This window comes from Rattus norvegicus, chromosome 1 (assembly GCF_036323735.1).
Source record: "Rattus norvegicus strain BN/NHsdMcwi chromosome 1, GRCr8, whole genome shotgun sequence".
Lineage (NCBI taxonomy): Eukaryota > Metazoa > Chordata > Mammalia > Rodentia > Muridae > Rattus > Rattus norvegicus.
The window spans coordinates 76741276-76763433 of record NC_086019.1 but is presented as its reverse complement, the minus strand read 5'-3'; the positions used below and the strand labels follow the sequence as shown (position 1 = coordinate 76763433).

The 22158-nt window shown below is 48.2% G+C and overlaps 1 protein-coding gene across 3 annotated transcripts; it reads left to right on the top strand.

Annotated features, from left to right (window-relative positions):
* Positions 1-1045: 1045 nt before the first annotated feature.
* Zfp444 (zinc finger protein 444) lies at positions 1046-22035 on the top strand. 3 transcript variants are annotated; one of them, XM_006228186.5, is made up of 5 exons: positions 1046-1220; positions 1345-1561; positions 12009-12348; positions 16953-17061; positions 18175-22035. In XM_006228186.5, exons 3-5 carry the CDS (start codon positions 12037-12039, stop codon positions 18753-18755), a joined length of 1002 nt encoding a protein of 333 aa, XP_006228248.1. In that variant the 5' UTR covers positions 1046-1220; positions 1345-1561; positions 12009-12036; the 3' UTR covers positions 18756-22035. The 3 variants fall into 3 exon arrangements, with proteins under 3 accessions (XP_006228248.1, XP_008757124.1, NP_001162614.1); XM_008758902.4 differs by having other exon boundaries at positions 1068-1220; positions 1345-1581; NM_001169143.1 differs by lacking the exons at positions 1046-1220; positions 1345-1561 and adding an exon at positions 1984-2012 and having other exon boundaries at positions 18175-19197.
* The last annotated feature ends 123 nt before the right edge of the window (positions 22036-22158 follow it).

Below are 22158 nucleotides of genomic sequence, written 5' to 3'. Positions count from 1 at the left end.
ACTGTTTTTTGAGGAAGAGTCTCATGTAGCCCAAGCTGGCTTCAAACTCACTATATAGTCAAGGGGGAGATCTCAACTTCCTGATCTTCCTGCGTCCATTTCCCAAGGACTGAGATTACAATTTTCAGTTTTACAAAGGAAGGAAATTGGGTCATTGAGATGGCTCAGTGGGCAAAGGCACCTGCGGTCAAGCCTGATGTCCTGCTTCAACCCCCAGTCTCGGCTTGGTGGAAAGGGAACCAACTGAAAGCAGTCCTCTGTCCTCCACATACAAACTGTGGCACTCAAGACACCGCCTCCACACACTAAATCACAAGGAATAAATGTAGTAAAAAAAAAAAAACAAACCAATATGGATAAACATGAAAATAAAACTGGGCATGGTAGTTCACACTTCAAATTCTGGCATTCTGGAGGTGGAGGCAGAGGATCATCCTTAAGTACACGGTGAGTTTGAGGCTAACCTGGGCTACAAGAGACTCTGTCTCAAAAGAGCTTAAAAGCATATATGAAGCAAATCCAACTAGAATGTGAAAAGCACCACGTTGGAAAGGAATGTGGTATTACAGGCTCTAGAAAAGCAGCTTGTGTGCTTGGCACACTTACCAAGATGAGGCACAAAGGTGGCAGCGAGGTGGGACAGGGTTAAGTTTAACTGCTGTGGGGATAGAAGCTCAGTCTCTAAGTTGTAAAGTAGCTAGTAAATAGGAACTAGGGCAATGGTATTGTCCATCCATGAATTTGGTAAGGACAATAGCAACTTCTGCTTCACATGTTTTCCTCTGTCTGCCAATGTCATCTTTTCTCGAAGTCCAGTGAGGAGGGGAGAGTCTGTTTGGTCCACTAGGTTGTAAGAGCCACCTATCATGTGAACAGAAACTACATCTCATAACCTTCTTGGTGTGTGCAGGTATTGATTGGGGTGGGAGGTGGGGATAGGGCTGGAGAGATGGTAAAGAGGTTAATAACGAAGCTATTCTAGACGACCTGGATTCAACTTCTAACACCCACATGGTGGCTCACAACCTTCTGTAATACAGTTCTAAGGGAATCCCACGCCGTCTTCTGGCCACCGTGGATACTGCAAGCACGTGGTATAGCGATTCAGCAAAACAACCATACACTTTACAAAGAGCAAACCCAAAACCTTCTTGTCTTTTCTGAGGAAGGAAAACGGAGACTTTAGTGTCCGAAAGGGATAGACAAGCGCCGTTTGACAGGTAATATTTTCCTCCCTATTCACAAGAGGGGAAACTGAGGCTAGAGAGTGGGAGGTACGGGACGAGCAAACTAATACTCAGAGGTCTGTTTTCGCTGACCAGCCTTATCCTTCCTTTAACCTAGTACTGAAGAGGGAGGGCGAAACTGCAACTGTTGTCAAGGAGACGGATCTCCCACTGCTGATTTGAGGAGAACTCTGGCACAGCCTCTACGACCTCCTCTACTGGCACTTAAAGGTCCCGGAGACCGGTCTCCCAAGTGTGCTGCCTCCACCGGTTTCCAGGACAACGAAAGCAGCGATTCCTCCGGTCGGTCCCCGACACGTCTGCGTATTCCTGAGGTCTGCCTGAGGGACGTCTGGTGAGGGCCGGTAGAGGGAGGAAATACCATGTGAAATCTGGGAAATGTAGTCCAAAATCAGAAGCGCTCTGTTTGCGCCAGTATGAGCCAATAGGAAGCGGGTTTTCCTTCTTTACAATTTAAAAAACGTAGTTTTCGGGATGGCAGAGATGACTAGCTCGGGACGCACGAACGTTACGAGAGTCATCTTAGTAGGAATAATGGAAAGCCGCTTTGTCGCGATACCTCTTGGGAGATGTAGTTTCCAGCTGGGAGAGGGGGGAGGTGTGGGTAGAATTAGCGATTCGGAGTGTAGGGGATGAGGGGACGTGGGGGCGGGGAGGTACGGGTGAATTTGGCGCAAAGCCTGCTGGGGCATGGAGTCCTGATGAGCTTTGTGCGCATGTGCGGGAAGGTGAGGGTGTTTGGGGGGCCTCGCCCAGGAGAGTGAGGTGAGCTAGAGGGAAAAGGAGGGACTGGGGAGTCCGGTGTACGGGGAACGGGCGGGACACGGGAAGGGGTACCAGGTCTGAAGGAGGGAGAGGAAAGGAGGGATGGGCGGTTTGGGGGAGGGGGATGATAAGGAGGCTGGAGGGGGGGTTCTGGGGGCGGGCCGGGGAGCGGGCCGGGGAGCGGGAGGGACGCGAGCTGCAGACGCGGGAGAGTTGGAGGCCTGGAGAGGCTGGGCAGCGGGAGGGGGCTGGGATGTTCGAGGTGGAGCCCTGGGATGGTTGGAAACTGAGAGTGGAGTGGAAGTTGGACCTCACTGAGAAATCCTGGGTCGCCGGGACCTCTAACCTCTTCGAAAAGGATTGCGGGAAGGGGTCCATTCAGGGGCACCATGCCATAGCAGCGTAGACGGGTGCAGGTGGCTTGTGCTGTGTGCTGTTCGCAAGTTCACATGCACTTGTGTCGAGTTGAGATTCTGGAGGATACGTATTTCTTTATTAAAAGCATACCCGCCTCATTAGCTTGTCGCGAGAGGCGAAATTCGTTAATGTGCAGAAGGGGCTTGGAGACAGATTTTAACAGGATAAGAGGGACTTAATCTCTTGGTTCTGATCTTCCTGGCTCAGCCTCTCACGTGCTCAGATTACTAGCGTTGGCCTAGTTTTTTTGTTTTGTTCAGGTTTTTTTTTTTTTTCTTTTTTCTTTTTCTTTTTTTCTTTTTTTTCTTTTTTTCCCGGAGCTGGGGACTGAACCCAGGGCCTTGCGCTTGCTAGGCAAGCGCTCTACCACTGAGCTAAATCCCCAACCCCTGTTCAGGTTTTTTTTGTTGTTGATGTTTTAGATTGGGTCTCCTGTAGCCCAGGCTGGCCTTAATCACACTCGCAGAGAGCCATGCCAAGCCTTAAACCCGAGAAAGTAATTGAATTTTAAAATAAAAAACCACAATACCCATCTTCATTCCTTTTTACATGTTATTTTAACACCTGTTCCAATTTATAATTTAGTCTTGGGAGCTTGTTTCACAGTGGCTTTACGCAATGACTCACAAGGAGTTTGAGAGTAAACTTGTTAATAGTAAATGTAATAGGTGGAGTTTGTTTATTGCCTAGTGCTGTTCTGGGCACTTTTTTTTTAAAGGATTTATTTTTATTTTAACGTGCATCCGTATTTTGCCTGCATGTCTGTTGGTTGAATTCTCTGGTTCTGGAGTTTCAGTTGCAAGCTGCCATGTGGGTGCTGGGAATTGAACCCAGGTCCTCTGGAAAAGCATCCACCAGTGCTTTTAACTGCTGAGTCATCTCTCCAACTGTGTTCTGGGGTACTTTTGTGGTCTTTATTTTACTCGACTCTCCATCCTTTATGGTTGCACCCATTTTTCAGCCAAGGAAGTGGAGATTAGTGTTTGAAAGGAGCAGTTGTTCTTTGACCAAGGACACATTGCTGGTAGGCAGCCGGAATGTGTTCCGATTCCGAAGCCCTTGTCCTCTGAGTAAATATTTGGTGAGTTGTATAGCTGAGGGCACAGAGTGCCCAGTGCAGATTCCTGGCCTTTTGAAGGACCATTGGTGGAGTTAGAATGAACATGAGGGTAGAGTTGCAGTGGAGAGAGGTAGAAGGGGACACAGATGCTGGGGAGATGGCTCTGTGGGCTAAAGTAGAAGCTGAGGAAGATCAGTACTCAGGAAAAGGTTGAGCACAGGTGCACCTCAGTGTGCGTTCATTGGCTTCTCATCCCAGCTCAAACAGCAGGCTTCAGATTCAGTAAGAGACTTAAAAAAAGAACGTAAAGACACCCTAACCTCAGCATCCACAGGCAATAGGCCTGGAATGCGCTTGAGTACCCACTCCTCTCCAAAAATCAACAGCTTGGAGAAGTGAAAAGGCAGAGAAACGGTCAGAGATAATTGAAGTGGGACACAGAACTCTCCTCCACCTATGGTAGTTTGGACCCTTGGGCAAGAAATCAACTGCCCATCCATTGGGGCCCAATAAGGAGGAAATAGTTCATTTTTGTAGCATTTAATTTAACTGGTTTGCCAGCCAAGAGTTACTCTGCATGGCCTGGAACTCAGGGTGTATAGCATAGAAAGACTAGTGACTAACTAGTATCAGGAACTAGTTACTAAGTAATCGGTGTTAGCAACTAAGTCTTTAGCCAGTGCCCTAATTGACTTTGTAAGTTTTGCAGGCTCTGTGTGGGGAAGGAATAACTGTTTATCTCACCAGCGGCTGCTTTTCCGGCAGCTGCTTTCAGGCGGCGACCCCCACCCCCACCCCCAGCTACCACTTCAGCCTCAGCCCTGCAGTAAATTAGAAGCAGCTAATAGTCCCATCACCCATTTCCGGGCCAGTGCTGAGTTATTTTTGATCTGGCCCCTAAAGGCCACTGCCTGAGCATGAGGTTTGGGAGGTTTCCCATCTAAACCTTCAACAGCAGGCATCTTTCTGAATTCTCTACATCCCTCACTTAATCTGCAAGGTCCAGTGGGAAGGGTGAGGCTTCTGAGGGATATGAAATGCATATCTCACTGTTACTTCCATTTTCTTACCTTATCCACAGGTGTATCTTCTCTTTCCGTACGACTCTAGGCTGGCCACTTCAGGTCATAAAACTGAATTTTCTCTTTATTGCAGGAATTGGGTCTTGTCTCAAAGGAATGCCCCTTTCACTTGATCCAGACATGAGAGACATCTGCTGTGGACTTTGACAAGGGGTGGGGAGGAGTTACTGACTGCTCTGGCTATTTGTGATTAGAAACTAATGTATTGACAGGCTTGTGTCTCCCAGGGCTCCTGGGAGGAAAAGGGCTTTGGGGAGTCCCCCATTCCCATTCCTCCTGCCTAGCATCTGCCCCACAGTTGGGATCAACCAGGGTTAGTTATTTGCTGCCCCTTTCTATCATCTAAGAAAGGATTTTGTTTTGGGAAATTGATATGTAGTTCATGGCAAGTTTTACCGTCAGATAGTAAAGCCACAGAACACAGAATAGTCTAATTCACCTTAAAGACAATCATGCCAAGGAGCCGGCAACATGGCAGCTGTTAGGAGCACTTGTTGCCCTTGTAGATGACCAGAGTAGTACCTTTTCCTTTTCAAATATGTCATTTATTTTTTATTTCTCCTGCATTGGTGTTTTGCTGGAATGTGTATCTTCGTGAGGGTGTCAGAAACTCTGGAAATGGAGTTACACATAGGTGTGAGCCGCCATGTGGGTTCTGGGAATTGGATCAGGTTCTATGGCAGAACAACCAGTACTCTTAACAGCTGACCCATCTCTGCAGCCCTGATGACTACCGTTCTAATCCCACCACCATAAACCCATATAGTGGCAAAAAACAGTCTATAACTGCAGTTTTAAAACAAGATAAGCATGCTGAGAAAGGCTTGCTTTTCTTTTTTTAATTTTCATTGATTTTGTTGAGGAAGGTGAAGCGCGGCGGACACGAACATGCCATGGTTGTGTGTGTGTGTGTGTGTGTGTGTGTGTGTGTGTGTGTGTGTGTGAGATATACACATTAATATGGGACAGAGGACAGCTTAAAGGAGTCAGTTTTTTTGCTGTTACAGTAGGGATCTTGGGACTCGAACTCAGGTCCTTAGGCATGAGGTAAGACCGTTATCCACCGTGCCATCCTGCTGGCTTCTGGCATGTTGGTAGGAGTCCCTTCTTTACAGTGTCAGGTGTGTGGGCTCTCTGCCTTTTGGAGTGGTTTCAGCTCTGTACCATCAACAGTAATCTGCAGCAGTGGTTTGTTTCCTTTAATTACTACTTCACTGTGTCTCGTCCATGGATCCTCTCCAATTAACTTAGCTCTCAGCAACTTTATTAAGAATTAAAAGCCAGGTCCCCAGCTCCGAAAAAAAAAAAAGAACCAAAAGAATTAAAAGCCAGGCAGCGGTGGCTCGTGCCTTTAATCGCAGCACTGGGGACGTGGAGGCGGGAAGAGCTCTTTAAGTTCAATGCCATCTGGTCTACAGATCAATGGGCTACACAAACCCTGTCTCAACACCCCCCCCCCAATTAAAATATAATTTTAATTATAATATAAACATTTATTTATAATTATATAAAAGTATACTTTAATTTTAGGGAAAGATGGCTCAGTGGTTAAGAGCACTGACTGCTCTTCCACAGGTCCTGAGTTCAATTCCCAGCAACCACACGGTGGCTCACAACCATCATTAATGGGATCCGATGCCCTCTTTTACAGTGTCCTCACATAAAATAAGTAAGTTAAAAAAAATTTAATTTTAATATAAACATCCCCTCCTGCTACCCCAATCCCTTGTCTATTCATTTCTCCACACTGCCTCCCAAATTGGTGAGCTCTTTTTCTTTGGAAAAAAAGAAAGTATACATACATGTAATGCATAAGGACAATATGCTCAGTCCACATGCTTGGGCGTGTGTGAACTCAGGGCTGGCTATTTGGTATTGAAAAGCCAATGAGGGGACTCATCCCTGAGAGAGGCTAATATCCTCATTCTCCCCTGACCCCAGTCATTACCTGGCTGCATTTGTTTTGTCTAGGGCTGGGATTCCTTCTGAGTTAGATCTATTGATCATTGTTGCTCGGGCCTGTTTAGGCAACGGTATTGCCGCGGTATTGTGGGCATAGCTTCTAGGAGATGTAACCTCACACCAGACTTCCTGATTTTTCAGGCTCTTGCAGTGTTTCTGCTGCTTCTTCAATGTTCCCTGAACCTTGGGTGCAAGAGTTGTGTTACAGATGTCTTTGGGAGTTGAACTCCCCATAGCCCATTGGTCTCTTATTAAGATAGTTGTGTTTTTGTCATTGCTGCTCCAGCAAAGTGGAGGTGGTAAGTTTTCTGCTAAGATCCATGCCCTTGATAGCCCTGGGTAGTTCTGGTAGGTTTCTGGTACCAGAGGTAGGATGTAGCCTTTTAACAGACAGGGAGCCCATGTAGCTGCAACGTAAAGACTCCAGGAGAAATCGGAAGAGATAGAAGCTAAGCCAGAGCCATGCTGTAGAGAGTTCATGCACAACGTGGAGTAAACAAACCAGTAAACTAACTTTTAGCATCCCGATCCCAAGTAACGGTGAAGCTAAAGGCGACTGAGGCTGTGTGGGGTGGAGCATCTTTCTGTGCGTTAGCAAGCCCAGAGTACCACATCTGGAGGAGGTTCTTTAGTTTGACTTAACAAGAAACCAAGGGCTTCTAACCTTGGAGGTAGTGTTACCATGGAAACCGTACTCCTGTCTTAGTGTTCTTGACAGGACCTCGTGAGTCTTCAGGCTTTCTGAGGACTTGGTTCCAGGCCAGCATTTTTCATCCTTGGTGTAGCTGATGCACGATGCCTGGTGACTGGAGAATGTCCCAGAGTATTCAGTTGTGTCTCTTGCCTGTACCCTTCAGCCACAAGCAGCATTGTTCACTCTACCTCCTGTCTGACAATCAGAATGTCTCCAGGACTTTCCAGATATCCCCTGGGAGTCAAGCCACCTTCCAGGTTTAAAGCCATATTCTCATCCACCATCTGTCTTCAGGAGCTGGGAGAGGGAGAAGGGCAGCGGGCACACGCAGATAGGTACTGGAGCTCTTGGCAGTTGGCCACATTTGCCAGCTCTCAAACATAATTTGGTAGTCGCTACCACAGAGCTTGTATCCCCTCCCAACCCCAAGTCCACCTCTGTAACCCTAGCCCACAAAGCGTTGGCAGGAGGAAGTATAGGGTCGTGGAGTAGAACCTCACTCTTAGGGTTAGTTTACTCTTCAAACAGAGAAGAGCTGACATGGTGATACATAACTGTGATCTCAGCATTTGAGAGGTGGAAGCAGGCAGGTCAGAAGTTCAAGGTTAACCCAGGCCACTTAGTGAGTGAGAGGCCAGACTGGGCCATTTGAGACTCAAAAAGAAAAGAAAAGGTCAGATACTGAGCGGAATCCTGCAGTAGTAATTCAAGTGTTCTTGCTGGGATGGAAGGGCATCCTGGGACCCGGAAGCCTGGGGACCACATGGAGAGGAAGCCTCCTGGGCAGAGACATTGCAGCTCCCCGAGGAGGCATTCCCAGGTGAGCTGAGGGGCTCAGGAGCCTCAGTTTAGTGATCAGGTAGTGAGTGAGTAGTACGGGCAGATAGTACCACATCTGAGTTCTTACCACAGGCCAGGCTCCACTGAGAGTCCTTCCTGTGTTCCCTTTAAAACCTTTTAAGAGGTCTTTAAAATCTGTGTGTGTCTGTTTCTGAGCATGTGTTACACGTTTGAGTCCCCAAAGAGGCCAGAAGACAGTCAGATTCCCCTAAATTGGAGTTACAGCCAGTTGTAAGTACCAGCCTGGGTCCTGGAACAGGTCCTGTGGAAGAGCAGCAAGTGCTCTTAACATCTCTTAAGCATCTCTCAAGAGCCCCCCTCCCCCATTTAAAAGTATTTTTGTTAGCATACATTAACTGTGTTAATAATGGGGCCTGTGGCATCCTCTTGTCACTCTCCTGGTGCCCTTCCTCTTCTCAATTTGTCTCTCTTTAGTGTCTTCCTCCCCATCCCCCCAGCCCTCAGCCCTATGAGTTTAATTAGGTTCTTTACCTGAGTGTGGGTGAGGGGTTATTTACAGAAGCGTAGACTGAAGAAAGTGTCAGGACCTTGTGAGCCCCTCCCCTGTAGCACCTGTAACTGTTAAGCCTCCTCCTGGTGGCTCAGGGTGTCTTGCCCTTCTGCGCTCTGAGAGAGTGTTGATAGGCCCGGGTTTGAGGACACTGCTGAAAATTCAGGAGTGCAAGTGGCAGGTGTGCTACAGCACTCCTCTCTCTGTCTCTTACATTCTTTCTTCGTCTCCAATTCATTCTACTCTGAGCCTAGGAGGGAGTGATACAGATGCCCCACTTAGGGCTGGCCATTCAGACGTCACTTGTCCTTAGCACTTTATGACTCATTGCAAAAAGGAAGCTTCTCTGACCAACGCTGACAGCAGCGCCAAGCTGTGTGGGTATAGCATAAGTATTTAGAACGCAGTTTGACAGACACATCATGCCTGTACACAGCAGCAGTAGCTTCCTCACGGGGGTCTAAGACATCTCCAGCTTCTGATTAGGTTTATAGTAATGGGTAGGGATTCCCTCCTGAGAGGTGGTCCTCAAAGCCAATCAAAAACAGTGGGTTACCCCTGAAACTGTCATGCCACTATTGCACTAATTATCTTATGGCCAATTGATAATGTGGTACCTTCTTGTATTCTTTTAGTTTAATACCTACAGGCAAACTAGGAAGTAGGAGACTCCACCAGGCCAAGGTGGCACCAGGTAGAACAAGGCCAAGATTTAAGTCTGGCCTGCTATAAGAGAGGGAGGGTTTTTTTGTTGTTTTTTGTTTTGTTTTGTTTTGTTTTGTTTGGTTTTGTTTGGTTTTGTTTTGTTTTGCTTTTTCCCCTTATTTGAATTTTAATAAAATTTCTCTTTTTTTATTTCTCTTTTATTGAAATAGATTTTTTCCATGCACTATATTTTGATTATGGTTTCCCTCCTATAAATGTTGCAACTCAAGCTAAATATATCCTGGAAGTCAGGAGCCAAGGAATACCAGAATCAGACTGCATAGCAATCCCCACACAAGAGATTTATTGGGAGACACAGAAGATAGCTGAGGCTGCCTCTGCTCAGACAATCCAGAAACAGCAAAGAGCTAAATAGGAAGCAGACATTATAGCGGGTTTTTTTGGGGGGGGGTGCAGAGCTTTCTAGGGTGGGGATTGATGGGATTTCCAGTCCTGATGGGATTTCAGGGTGGGCTGAGGGGTTAGTGGGGTTTTAAAACCCTAAAGTGAGTTTGGACTTTTTTTTTTTTTTTTTTTTTTTTTTTTTTTGGTTCTTTTTTTTGGAGCTGGGGACCGAACCCAGGGCCTTGTGCTTCCTAGGTAAGCGCTCTACCACTGAGCTAAATCCCCAGCCCCGAGTTTGGACTTTTTACCCTACAACCTTCCCCAACTCCTCCCAGGTCCTCCCCAACTCCCCTCCCATCCAGCCCACACTCTGTCTCCTTAGAAAACAAACATGGGGGCTGGAGGGATGGCTCAGTGGTTAGAGCACTGACTGCTAGAGGTCCTGAGTTCAATTCCCAGCAACCATATGGTGACTCATAACTGTCTGTAATGAGATCCGGTGACCTCTTCCGGTGTGTCTGAAGATGGTGTGTCTGAAGACAGCATCAATGTACTCACATACATAAAATAAATAAATACATCTTGAAAAAGAAAAAAGAAAACAAACAGGCACCTCAAGAACAGTGAAAAGATAAAACAAAAATAAATCAGGGCAAATACAAGACAAAGAACCAAAGAGAAAACACAAGAAACAGACACACAGGAATCTCATAAAAACATATGCAAAGGACCTGGAGGTTAAAATAAAAACGAATAAAATAAGAATAGATTTTAAAGATGTCCTGATTAAACATTATGAGACAGCCTCCAAAATCCCAGTGAGTCTGTTTTCTGTTGCTGGACGTGTGGCCGGCCCTTAAGAGTGCCTTGTATACCCAGAGAGACTGTTGGAGAAAACTAATTTAATTTCCAAGTGGTTGTCATTTGGAGATAGCTTCCGGGTTAGAGATGGAGGCATGTGTCCACTCTCAGCTCTGGCACCCCATCTGGTGCAGACCCTTGCAGGCCCCATGCATACTGCCACAGTCCTGTTCATGTCCTGTTGTGTATGGGAGCCAGTTTCCTTGGTGGCTTCCATCCCCCTCGTCTCCTACAGTCTTTTTGCCACCTCTTCTGCAAAATTCCTTGAGCCCTGAGGGGAGGGATTTGATGGAGACTTTTCACCTTGCACATTGTCCGTTTGTGGGTCTCTGTTTTTATTCTTGTTTGCAGGAGGAAGCTTCTATGATGGCTGAGCAAAGTACCGATCTATAGGGGTGACAATGCCAGTAGTCATTTTATTGCTGAGTTTTTTTTTCCCCCCCAAGATTTTATATGAGTGCACTGTAGCTGTCTTCAGACACACCAGAGGAGGGCATCGGATCCCATTACAGATGGCTGTGAGCCACCATGTGGTTGCTGGGAATTGAACTCAGGACCTCTGGAAGAGCAGTTAGTGCTCTTAACAACTCAGCTATCTCTCCAGCACAGCTGAGTTCTTTTAGCAGAACAATGATATTTATTTGGTTTTCCCCTAGGTCTCTAGGATCTAGTCTCAGTTCTTGGTCACCTGAGCGCGTCAGGAATAGATTGCATCTCATGGAATAGACCTTAAATCTAGTCAGATTGTGGCAGGTTATTCCCACAACTTTTCGTGCCACTGTTGCAACCATGCATCTTGCAGCAAGTCACCAACGTAGATGGGTTTGTGGCTGGTGTTTACCTTTTCTCCTTTGGCACTGTGCAGATTATCTCCCAGTCCCATGAACACCAGTCCCAGGGGTGAAGGCTCTTGTTAGGCATCAGCTCAACTTTTCTGTCTTTGTTCAATGAATTGTGCAGGTGTGAATCTTAAGCAGTAGTGCTTAAGACTGTCAGTTTGTGGAGAGCAACCAAAAACCTTGGCAATAGCCTAGATTGTTTGGGGATTCCCATGGGGCCCCTTCGGCCAACAACTTGATTAGATGTAAGCCATTCCTGGGACTGGGAGCTTCATTTGGTGAGGAGAGATATCCAGTTGAGGCTCTGCTCCCGTTATTTGGTGATTTCATTTAGATCACACACATACATGTACATACATACATGCATAAAATATGTATATTAAAAAGCCTCTACTTTATTAGTTTTCCATGTAACCCCTAGGAGAGTTAATTTTTTTCTTAGGCACTGATCACAGGAACCTTTGCCAATGGCCTGTCTTCTCTCTTTGGTCAGAGGCAAGAAGGTGTGCTTTCATTTTGCAGAATAGGAAGTCAAAGCCCAAAAGCTTTGGCTGAGGCATAGGTGAGACAGTAATGGCTAATATCCATTTCGCTTCAGGCGAGTTCCCTCGCCCACATAGGAGGCCATTGTCTGGACTGCTGAGCTGGACTCTCCCATTGCTGACTGTTCCTCCCTACAGGTGCTGGTAACTCAACCTAGGTGGCCCCATGGAGGCCCCAGCGCCCCAGCCAGTGAAGCAGGAGAATCTGTCGGTTGAGGCCCTGACGCTCGACTCCCCGTGGCACCGCTTCCGCCACTTCCACCTGGGCGATGCAGCTGGGCCACGTGAGGCCCTGGGGCTGCTCCGGGCCCTGTGTCGGGACTGGCTCCAACCGGAAGTGCACACGAAGGAGCAGATGCTGGAGCTTCTGGTGCTGGAGCAGTTCCTGAGCGCCCTCCCTGCAGACACCCAGGCGTGGGTGTGCAGCCGCCGGCCCCAGAGTGGAGAGGAGGCTGTGGCGCTGCTAGAGGAGCTCTGGGTGAGCAGGAGGCCATGGTGGTTGTGGTGTGGGAGGGGCTTTGCCTGACTATGCTTCTCAGCTTGTGACTGCACATCACACATAGGCAAAAACACCCTGAAAATGAAGGTGTGTGGTCCATAGCTGGTACTGGGTTGACAGTTGCTCTTCCAAAGGTGCAAAGGTTCCTTTCCAGTGTCGTCTGTGCATCAGCAGTCTCCAGTTCCTCCCTCAAGTAATAAATAGTTGGCTGAAAGGTCTAGCTGAAGTCTGCTTTGCCTGGGGTTCTCATTAATGTAGAGAAAACCAGCTAAAGGAAGTCTCAGGAGATAGCACAAGTTGTCCTCTACTGATGATGGTGAGGACAGGACCAACTGGTCTTAGCTACAAAGTGGGGAGCAACAAGCAGGGAGCCCTCAGCCCAGTGTGGCAGTGTATACCTGTAAAAGAGGCTGAGGCAGAAGGGTCATGGAGAGATCAAGACCAGCCTGTAGCTAGGCAAGAACTTTCTCTTTAAAAAGAAACAAACCCTAAAATGGAACACAGAAGCAGGGACCTAAGGCCTTGCTATGCAGAGTTTTTACTAGGCCTCAAGCTTGGCAACATGGCGAATTACCATGTGCCTAGCTGGTGGTAATCGTGCATGGTTCGAACTCCCACCTCAGACCAGTTATATGCTTTTTTTTGTCTGAGGCCTCCTCTGTCTTTGGCAGAGGCCTCCTCTTCCCAGATGTCACATTTGAAGGCTCATATATGACTTCCCAGAAGCCAGGACAATTAATTTTTTTCTTATGATATTGTGTGGTGTTAGTGGGTGAGGGTCATGCATACACCACCTTGGAAGTTGAGAATCACTGCAGGAGTTGATTCTCTCCTTCCACCATGTGGGATTCAGGTCCTCAGGCTTGGCAACAAGCCTGTACCTGCTAAGCCATCTCCATGGCCCACCTCTGTTTCTCAAAGATGATAAAAGTAGTAGCTTTTAATGTATATATCTAGCAGATTTTTTTAAAGTCCCTTTGAAAATATATATGGTGATATAAACCTATAATCTCATTATTGGAAATTAAGTTAGGAGGACTTTGAACTTGAGGCCAGCCTCGTCTACAGTGTAAGCCATGTCTGAAAATAAGAAAAATCTATTTTAATGGCTAGGTGGTAGGGTCCTCATGATTCAGAGAATCTCCAGGTATGGAGGTCATTGAGCTCTCTGGGTCTAATGGCTGTTCATCTCCTTGGGCCTTTGGGGTTTGGAGGGTATAGGGAAATGCCTTCTAGAGATGGTCCTGATGCTTGTATTACCTGTCATTGCTATGCTAAAATACCCTGCTGAAAGCAACTTAAGGAAGAAAGTTTCTTTGGGCTTACAATTCCAGGGTACATTAGGAACTAGAGGCAGCTAAAGAACTCAGAGAACACTGCTCTCCAACTCCTCTCAGTTTTCAAGAAATGGTTTCTTTGTGTAACCCTGGATGTCCTGGAACTCACTCTGTAGACCAAGCTGGCCTCAAACTCAGAGATCTGCCTGCTTCTGCCTATCAAGTGCTGGGATTAAAGGTGTGCACTCCTACACCTGGTTCTCCGCTTGTAGGTAGATTCAGTCAGAAACTGCCATGGAATGTCCATAGTTAGGGTGAGTCTTCCCCCACAGAAGTACAGGGCTCTTTCCTAGGTGATGCTGGTCCCACTGAGGTGCCAGCATAAACTGTTCCAGTCTCTGGTGATGTGCGTGTTCCAAGCTGCATTGTAGACTCAGCCCTACTCAGGAGCCTTGTCCTGTTTATTTCATGTGTCCCTGGTTGGAATAGTCCCTGGCGTTAGTGAGGGCTACATAAACACTTGTTTTGGCAAATGACGAACACTGCCCTGCCTTGAAGTTTCACTCGAGAAGGCCAAGGTGCCTTTTGTTCCTCACTTCTCTTGAGACAGAATGTGACCTTCATAAGACAGATGACTTGCTGTGGTAATCCAGCCTCTGGTCTCAGGATACAAGTAGCCACGGGACTGTTTGAGACCCTGGAAGCAGGATGTCTGCCACCCTAAGAAACCTAAAGAAATGTTGGTGGCTGGACCAGGGAAGTGGGGAGAGTCAGCTCTGGCCTGTGCCTGTGGTTACTACCACAGGAAATGTCAAACCAGTCTGTCTCAAAATGAGGGAAGTCCTAGAGCTCCAGAGGCAGCTGAGAACATGGAAACTTAGCACAAAATACTGAGTATATATGATGTGTGATAAGAGGAAAAATTAGTAAAAGAGAAGTAATCCAAGGCATGCTCCTTAGAGCTCGCAGCCTTTGAAAGGCATCAGAGTAGTACCATGAGCCTTCTGTAGCAAGTTGCCTGGGAACAAAAGGAGAAACAGCAGATACAGGTATGAGAGGCAACAACTGAAGCAGTCTGGGTAGTGAGCAGACGATAGAGCTGCTGAAGCAGGAGCAGCTTTTTGGGAGGTGAAATTCAAATTGCCAATGTAGTCTCATAAAGATGCAGCAAATCTGGGCTGGAAAGATGGCTCAGTGGTTAAGAGCACTGACTGCTCTTCCAGAGGTCCCGAGTTCAATTCCCAGCAACCACATGGTGGCTCACAGCCATCTGTCAAAGGATCCGATGCCCTCTTCTGGTGAGTCTGAAGACAGCTACAGTGTAGTCACATACATTAAATCAATCAACCAAAAAAACAAAAATAAAAACAAATCTGAACCCTGAAAACCTAAGGGCAGAAGGATCAGAACAGTGACCGAAGACTTTACACAAAAAGGCACCCAGTCCTGGCATTTGAAGGGTTGAAGTGCTGCCAAATCTTTCAGGAATGGGTCATTCGTAAACATTTTACAGTGCTGAGGTTGTGAAGGAGGGCAGCTCCCAGCCCATCTTGCTCGGTTGCCAGCCCTCAGCCACCTGTACCCTACAGTCCAGCTAAGCCATTTCAAGGACAGCCTGAAAAGGCAAGCCAAGCCTGTCTCCAGGAAAGTAGACCCAAGAATCTCAAGTAGACTATCGTCTGCCCAAGTCCAGCCAAGGATTTATAAACTGATGTGGTATAGCCAGTGGGCATTACAAAGATGTGAAGAATGTTCTATCAGGAAGTTTACCAATGAAGTGCAACTCTGGACAGAACCTATCATTCAAGGCTGAGGCCAGCCAAGTGATGGTAAAGGTCAGCATCAGTACACAAGCAAGCAGGGTAGGGCTTGGTGGTACACGCATGGAATAGCAGCACTCGCCGGGGTTCAGAAGATGGCTCTCAGCTGCCTGAGTAATGAGCTGATCTAGTCCACCAACATCCAATGACCACTCCGGCTGTTCATCCTTCTCCCACAGCACAGCAGCGGCCTACGGAATCCAACAGCTGGGACTGCTTATGGGTTTTGATGAGCAGGTAGAATTCTATGCATGGCTAGTCACCCGTGCCTTTGCTGTGTGATGTAGGTCGCCCTCCCGCCATGTAAGACGAGGTGAGGAGAGGGGCTGTGTGTGGTTCTTGCATCTCTCATTTCCCAGCACCAGAGGAATTCCGAGCATCATTTCTTGGGAGTGTGAGCTTAGGAATCTACCATGTGGCCTGGTTCTTAACTTCATCATTTTCAGAGTTAAAGTTTGCTTAAAGTTTACATTTTACACAGACACTAGCAGATCAAGTAAGATTCAAAACAAATGAATGTGTTACCTGTTGCTTTATAACAAATGTCCCCAAAGCCATGAAGCTGTTGTGGTCCAGAGGGCGGGGGTGACTGGGAGAAGTGGATCTGTCTCGGGGCCTCTTAAGAGGCCACAGGGCTGTCACCACTTGAAGGCTGACCTGAGGCTGGAACCCCGTTTCCAAAGGACTTGCTTGTATTGGTTGACAGAAGACTGAGTTTGAGCAGCCTGCAGTATGGCAGCCAGCTTCCCTTGGGACATGCAGTAAGGCAGGTCAGTGAATAAAGGTTCTTGTCACCAGGCCTGATGAAGAACTTCATGTGGTGGAAGGAGAGAGCCAACTATCAAAAGTCATTCTCTCAACATTTGTATGTACAGCTTGACGGGCCCATCCCTGTCTCTCTCTCTCACACACACACACACACACACACACACACACACACTCTCTCTCACACACTCACACTCACACACACACTCACACACACTCTCTCACACTCACACACACTCTCACACACACACACACACACACACACACACACTAAGGGTGGGGAGAAGGCTCTTCAGTAAAAAGCTCTTGCTGTTCCTACAGAGGACTGGAGTTTGGTTTCCAATACCCATGTCAGGTGACTCATAACTTCCTGTAACTTCAGTTCCAGAGGATTGCATGCCCTGTTGTGGCCTCCACATAAATGTATGCCTAGGCACCAACCCCCAAAACCACAGAAATGAATCTTTTAAAAAAAACAAAACAGGCAGTAGTGTCATACCTTTAATCCCAACCCTTGGGAGGCAGAGGGTGGCTGATCCTCAAAGCCAACCAGGACCACAGAATTCCAAGACAACCAGGGCTACACAGGGAAATCACGCCTTGGAAAACAAAACAAACAAAAACAACAACAGGTAATAGGGTTTCAGGACTGTGTGGAGGGAGGGAGGGAGGCAAATGCAGGCTGCAATTTCTCAATTTGGCATATGCTGTCTCATTTCAGGGCCCAGCAACCTCCCCAGATCGGTCGACAGCAATGAGGCCACCTCGGGATATGACAGAAGGCCCGGGGGGCAGTGTTGGAAAGGAAGAAAGTGGGGTAATTCCCTTAGGTGAGCAGCCAGCCCCCTTCCCCACGTCATTCTTGATGAAGAAAGAAGTCCTTGTTTCCCAGCTAAGTCAGGGACTGACCTGGCAATCTTAACTCAGTGAGTGCTGTAGGGACAGCTCACACATGCCCTCACCCTTGGGGATCCAGCCCATGGAAGGTGGGCTCAGATCTCATGCTTACTGTCCGCCCGGTGCTGCTCCGCCAGCCTGTGGAAACTAGCATACCTAAAGCGATGTGATCTTTGGAGCTAAGGTCTCCTTGTGCAGCCCAGGCTGATACAGCCCCAGCCCCCTGAGTGCTGGGATTTGAGGCATGCAGGTATGCCCAGATCTGACTGTAGAGCATTCGGGCGCAGGGTTCTAGACGGACTCACCTGAGGGTGGATGCTGCTAAGTCAGGATTGGACCCAGGCAGCCTACCTGGGGCCTCTGCACCCAGCATGCTCTTCCTGTCTCAGGTGCCCAGCACAAAGCTGGTCATGGATTCTGTTCCATCACGTTAGGCGACTCCTTAAATCTCTAGACGGTGGGGAAGATGCCAGATATCTAGGAAGAAACCAAATAGCAGCTGAGAATAGGGCAGCAATGGGAGACAAGTGGGCATTTCAGACCGCAAAGGATGCCAAGTTCATGAAGTAGAACTACCAGAACCAAGGTTAGGGGCATTCCTAGGGCTCCACAGAGCAGATGGGAGACCTAGACAGAGGGGCCATATGGTTCATCTGTCTCCCAGTTTCCCTGCCTCCGTCTATTTGTTCTGTTCAGACACCCTCGGCGTCTTTTAGTGCAGTCAGCCCACCCATCACGTTCCCCTGTAATGTCCCTCTCTCCCCAACACCTAATTTCTCCATCACCTTTGTTCTTAGATCAGTATGTACCCTCACCCATGTGTCCATCGGTTCACTCCCCCAGTACTCCTACTGCCCTCCCACTTGGATTTTGTCTCATTACTCCCTACGCCCTGCCCTACACGTTGGTATTTATTAGGCTGTATGAAGCTCCTTGCTAGGAAGCACAGAGATGGGAAGCCTGCCCTCTAGGCCGTCCCCCTCCCCCAAATTGCGCTGCCCACCAACTCAGCCTCAGCCCTGACTACGGTGTACCTTTTCCCGCAGGAACCGGGGCCTCCTCCGAGACAGAGGTGCCCTCAACGGGGAACAGCGCGGCCATGCGTCCGTACAAGCAGGAGCCGGGCAGCCCCCCACCAGCCCCGTTGGCACCTGTCCTCCCAGCATTCCTGGCGGCCCCAGGCACTGTGTCGTGCCCGGAGTGTGGCAAGTCTCCCCTAAAGCCGGCGCATCTGCTGCGCCACCGGCAAAGCCACTCCGGCGAGAAGCCGCACGCGTGCCCTGAGTGCGGCAAGGCATTCCGGCGCAAGGAGCACCTGCGGCGCCACCGCGGCACGCACCCTGGCAGCCCGGGGCCTGCATTGCGCCCCCTGCCAGCGCGCGAGAAGCCGCATGCGTGCTGCGAGTGTGGCAAGACCTTCTACTGGCGTGAGCACCTGGTGCGCCACCGCAAAACACACTCTGGCGCGCGGCCCTTCGCCTGCTGGGAGTGTGGCAAGGGCTTCGGGAGACGTGAGCATGTGCTCCGTCACCAGCGCATCCATGGCCGGGCGGCCGCGGTAGCGCAAGGGACTTCAGCACCGGGTCCAGAGGGTGGCGGTGCCTTTCCACCTTGGGCTCTGGGGTAGCTGTGATTCCAAACACCTGCTACAGGGCCTCATCCCCTTAGGATCCTCCCAACCCCATTGCTTCTTCCCTTTCAGGTCTCACCCATATTCACTCCTTCCTCCCTTCTGGAATTCTCAGCTTTCACCCACCCCTGCGAAATACCCTCTGTCCCTCCCTCATTCCATCCCCTTTTCATGGAGGAAAGACTTGCCCCAGGACACCCTTCACGTGGGGAAGGGGGCTCAGGGAAGGAGCAGAGCCCCCGCTCCTCCCACCTCCCAAGGAAGGTGATTTTGAACCCTAGGACAGAGTCAGGGCCAATGGAGAGAGGAGACCCAGACCGGATCTGGTTCTTTCCACAGCCCAAAGGAATGAAGTGGGGAGAGGTGCCCGAGACAGCTTGTCACAGATGGCAGGTCACCAGCATCTGAGAGAGTAATAAAGGGACTGACTCAGTGTGTACAGGAGTGCGCGACTCTCCGGTGTTGTGGGAGCTGAGCATCTGAGGCACAGGGGACTTGGGGGCTCCACCTCATACATTGCAGGAAGAAAGACTAGACTTGGAAAGGCTGGCACCAGATACACTCCCATCCTGGTTGTCCTAGTTGTATAGCTTCAGGTAGATGGAACCCCTCCCCCTCTTTTTGGGGCAATAGTTCCTGTTTCATATGTTGTGGTGCTTGTAATGTTGCCTACCACCATTGCTGAGTTAATAAGTTAGTGATTTGAGGCCACTCCTAGATATCTAAGTGCCAGCCAGCAGGTCTGGAAAACATTTTACCGAGAAGACTCCATTCTGGACTTGAGAAGGCAAGGGTTGCCCCTTGACATGAGTTCTTCACAGTGACTTCTTCAGGAAGCATTTCTTTGGGTACGTAGTCTGCTCCAATCTGCTGTGGAGCAGGCTCTTTGGTTAGCACAGTCCTTGGACTGGCCCTGCTGGGGTCTCTGAGTACCTGCTCTGAGCCCCTGGGCTCTGCTTCCTCACCAGAACTCTATATTCTTGCCACACAAAGTGGAAGCGGGTAGAGGGACCCCAATGCTCTATTTTTTTGTTTTAAGATAGAAACTTGCTGAATCAATCCAAGCTGACCTTGCGCTCATTGTGTAATCAAAGGTGACCACAAGTTTCTGATTCTTTTGTCTCCATCTCTCCAATTTGAGGCTCATAAGTGTGCACTATGTCTGGGACCTTAAAAGGGATGTGCCACCATGCCCAAGTTTTATTCTGGTTGTGCTTTGTGGGGGTTTTATTTTCGAGACAGGGATGTTATGTAGCCCCAACTGTCTTGAAGCTTGCCATAGAACAGGCTGCCCACAAACTCAGAGAGATCTACCTACCTCTGCCTCCTGAGTGCTGGGATTAAAAGTGTGAGCCACCATACCCGGTCCTTATTCTTAATGTACACATGAGACCTTCCTAGAATACATACCCAAAGAAATGGTCAAGCTAGATACAACTATGCTTTTAGAAAAAGAATAGTAAATGTGTGAATACGTGCCAGAATGGGTTTTCCAGAATTTTACAGCTACTCTGTTTCAGAGACTCACAAAGGTGTAGACGCAGATACCACCAGCCACCTTTGACAAAGCTCCCAAGCCCCAATGTCCACCCTAACATGACTAATGAACCCTAGTTCTGAAAACCGCACTGAGACATGCATCCATGCAAAATGTACACGCGGCTTAGGGTCCACGTCCATGCATTGTCTTTCATGGCAGCAGTTGGTGTGGAGATGTCAGTCTTGCTGTGCAGTGGGACAGACTAGGGAAATCACATCAGCTGCAGGCTTTCAAGTAACTGGGAGGGGTTGGAACAGTGGGAAGGTGGGGGTGTCATGCAGACAGGAAGCCCAGTGAAAACGCTTTGCTTGGCTGAGACAAATCAGTGGGTAAGAGCACTTGTTCTGTAAACACAGGACCCGAAGTCAATTCATCAGCATCTATAACATTGCACTGGCAGAAAAGCAGAACCATTGCTAGTGAAATAGAGTGAAATACTCTCATACCCGCTGGATTTTGACACAGAGGGTAACAATACGCACTGGAGAAAAGACAGCATCTTAAACAGAGGGTGTTGGTCACACTGGATAGCTACATGTAGAATGAACATAGATCCATATCCATCACCCTGCATAAAATTCACCTCCAGGTGGGCCAAGGACATCAACCTAAGACCAGATAGATACCTTGAATCTGATAGAAGATAGGGAATAGGCTTGAACTCACTGCCCCAGGAAAAGACTTTCTGAACAGAGCACTGACAGCACAGGCGCTAAGACCAACAATTAATAATGGGACCTCCTGAAGCTGAAAAGTTCTGCACAGCAAAATGACAGAGCGAGAAAAGAAATCTTGACCAGCTAGCTACCTATCTAGCAGAGAGTCTGCACCCAGAATATATAAAGAACTAAAGAAACCAAGCATCATGAAAACAAGCCAATTTTAAAAGTGAGGCATGGCAACATACGGAGTTCTCCGAAGGTTAAGCACAAATGGCTTAGAGGCATTTTTAAAACGTTCAGCATCTTTACCCATCAGTAAAAATGCAAGTTAAAATAACTTTGAGATTCTTTTATCCTAGTCATAATGGCTATGATTTAAGGGAAGAGAGAGAGAGAGAGCGAGCGAGCTGGGCAGTGGTGATGGACACCTTTAACCCCAGTACTCAGGAGGCAGGGGCAGAAGGACCTCTGTGAGCTCAAGGCCTGCATGGACTACAGAGTGAGTTTCAGGACAGCCAGGGCTACACAGAGAAACCCTATCTGGAAAAAACCCAAATAAATAAGTAGATGACCAGTGCTGGCATTGGTGTTGAATAGTGAACATTTACTCATTACAGACTAGTGCAACCACTATGGAAGTCAGTGTGGAGGCTTCTGAAACCAACAGACCAAAAGCTGAAAACAGCTGCAACACTTGTGGGCACATATTTCAAAGACCACACTTATCTTACTAGAGAGACGCTTGCTTCACCCACATTCATCGCTGTTCTGTTTATAGCCAGAGGTGTAAACTGCCTAGATGTCTATGGTGGTCTGTATATGCTTGTAACACGGAGTGGCACTATTAGGAAGTGTGGCCTTGTTGGAGTAGGTGTGTCACTGAATTTGGGCTTTAGGACCCTCACGCTAGCTGCCTGGAAGTCAGTTTTCTCCTAGCATCCTTCAGATGCAGATGTGGAACTCTCAGCTCCTCCTGCACCATGCCCATCTGGACTCTGCCGTGTTCCCACCTTGATGATAATGGACTGAACCTCTGAACCTGTAAGCCAGCCCCAATTAAATGTTGTCCTTATAAGAGTTGCCTTGATTGTGGTGTCTGTTCACAGCAGTAAAACTCTAAGACAATGTCCATCAAACAATTAAAATAAATATTTGCGCAATGGGCTATACCGCTGTTAAGGACGCAAAACACAAAATC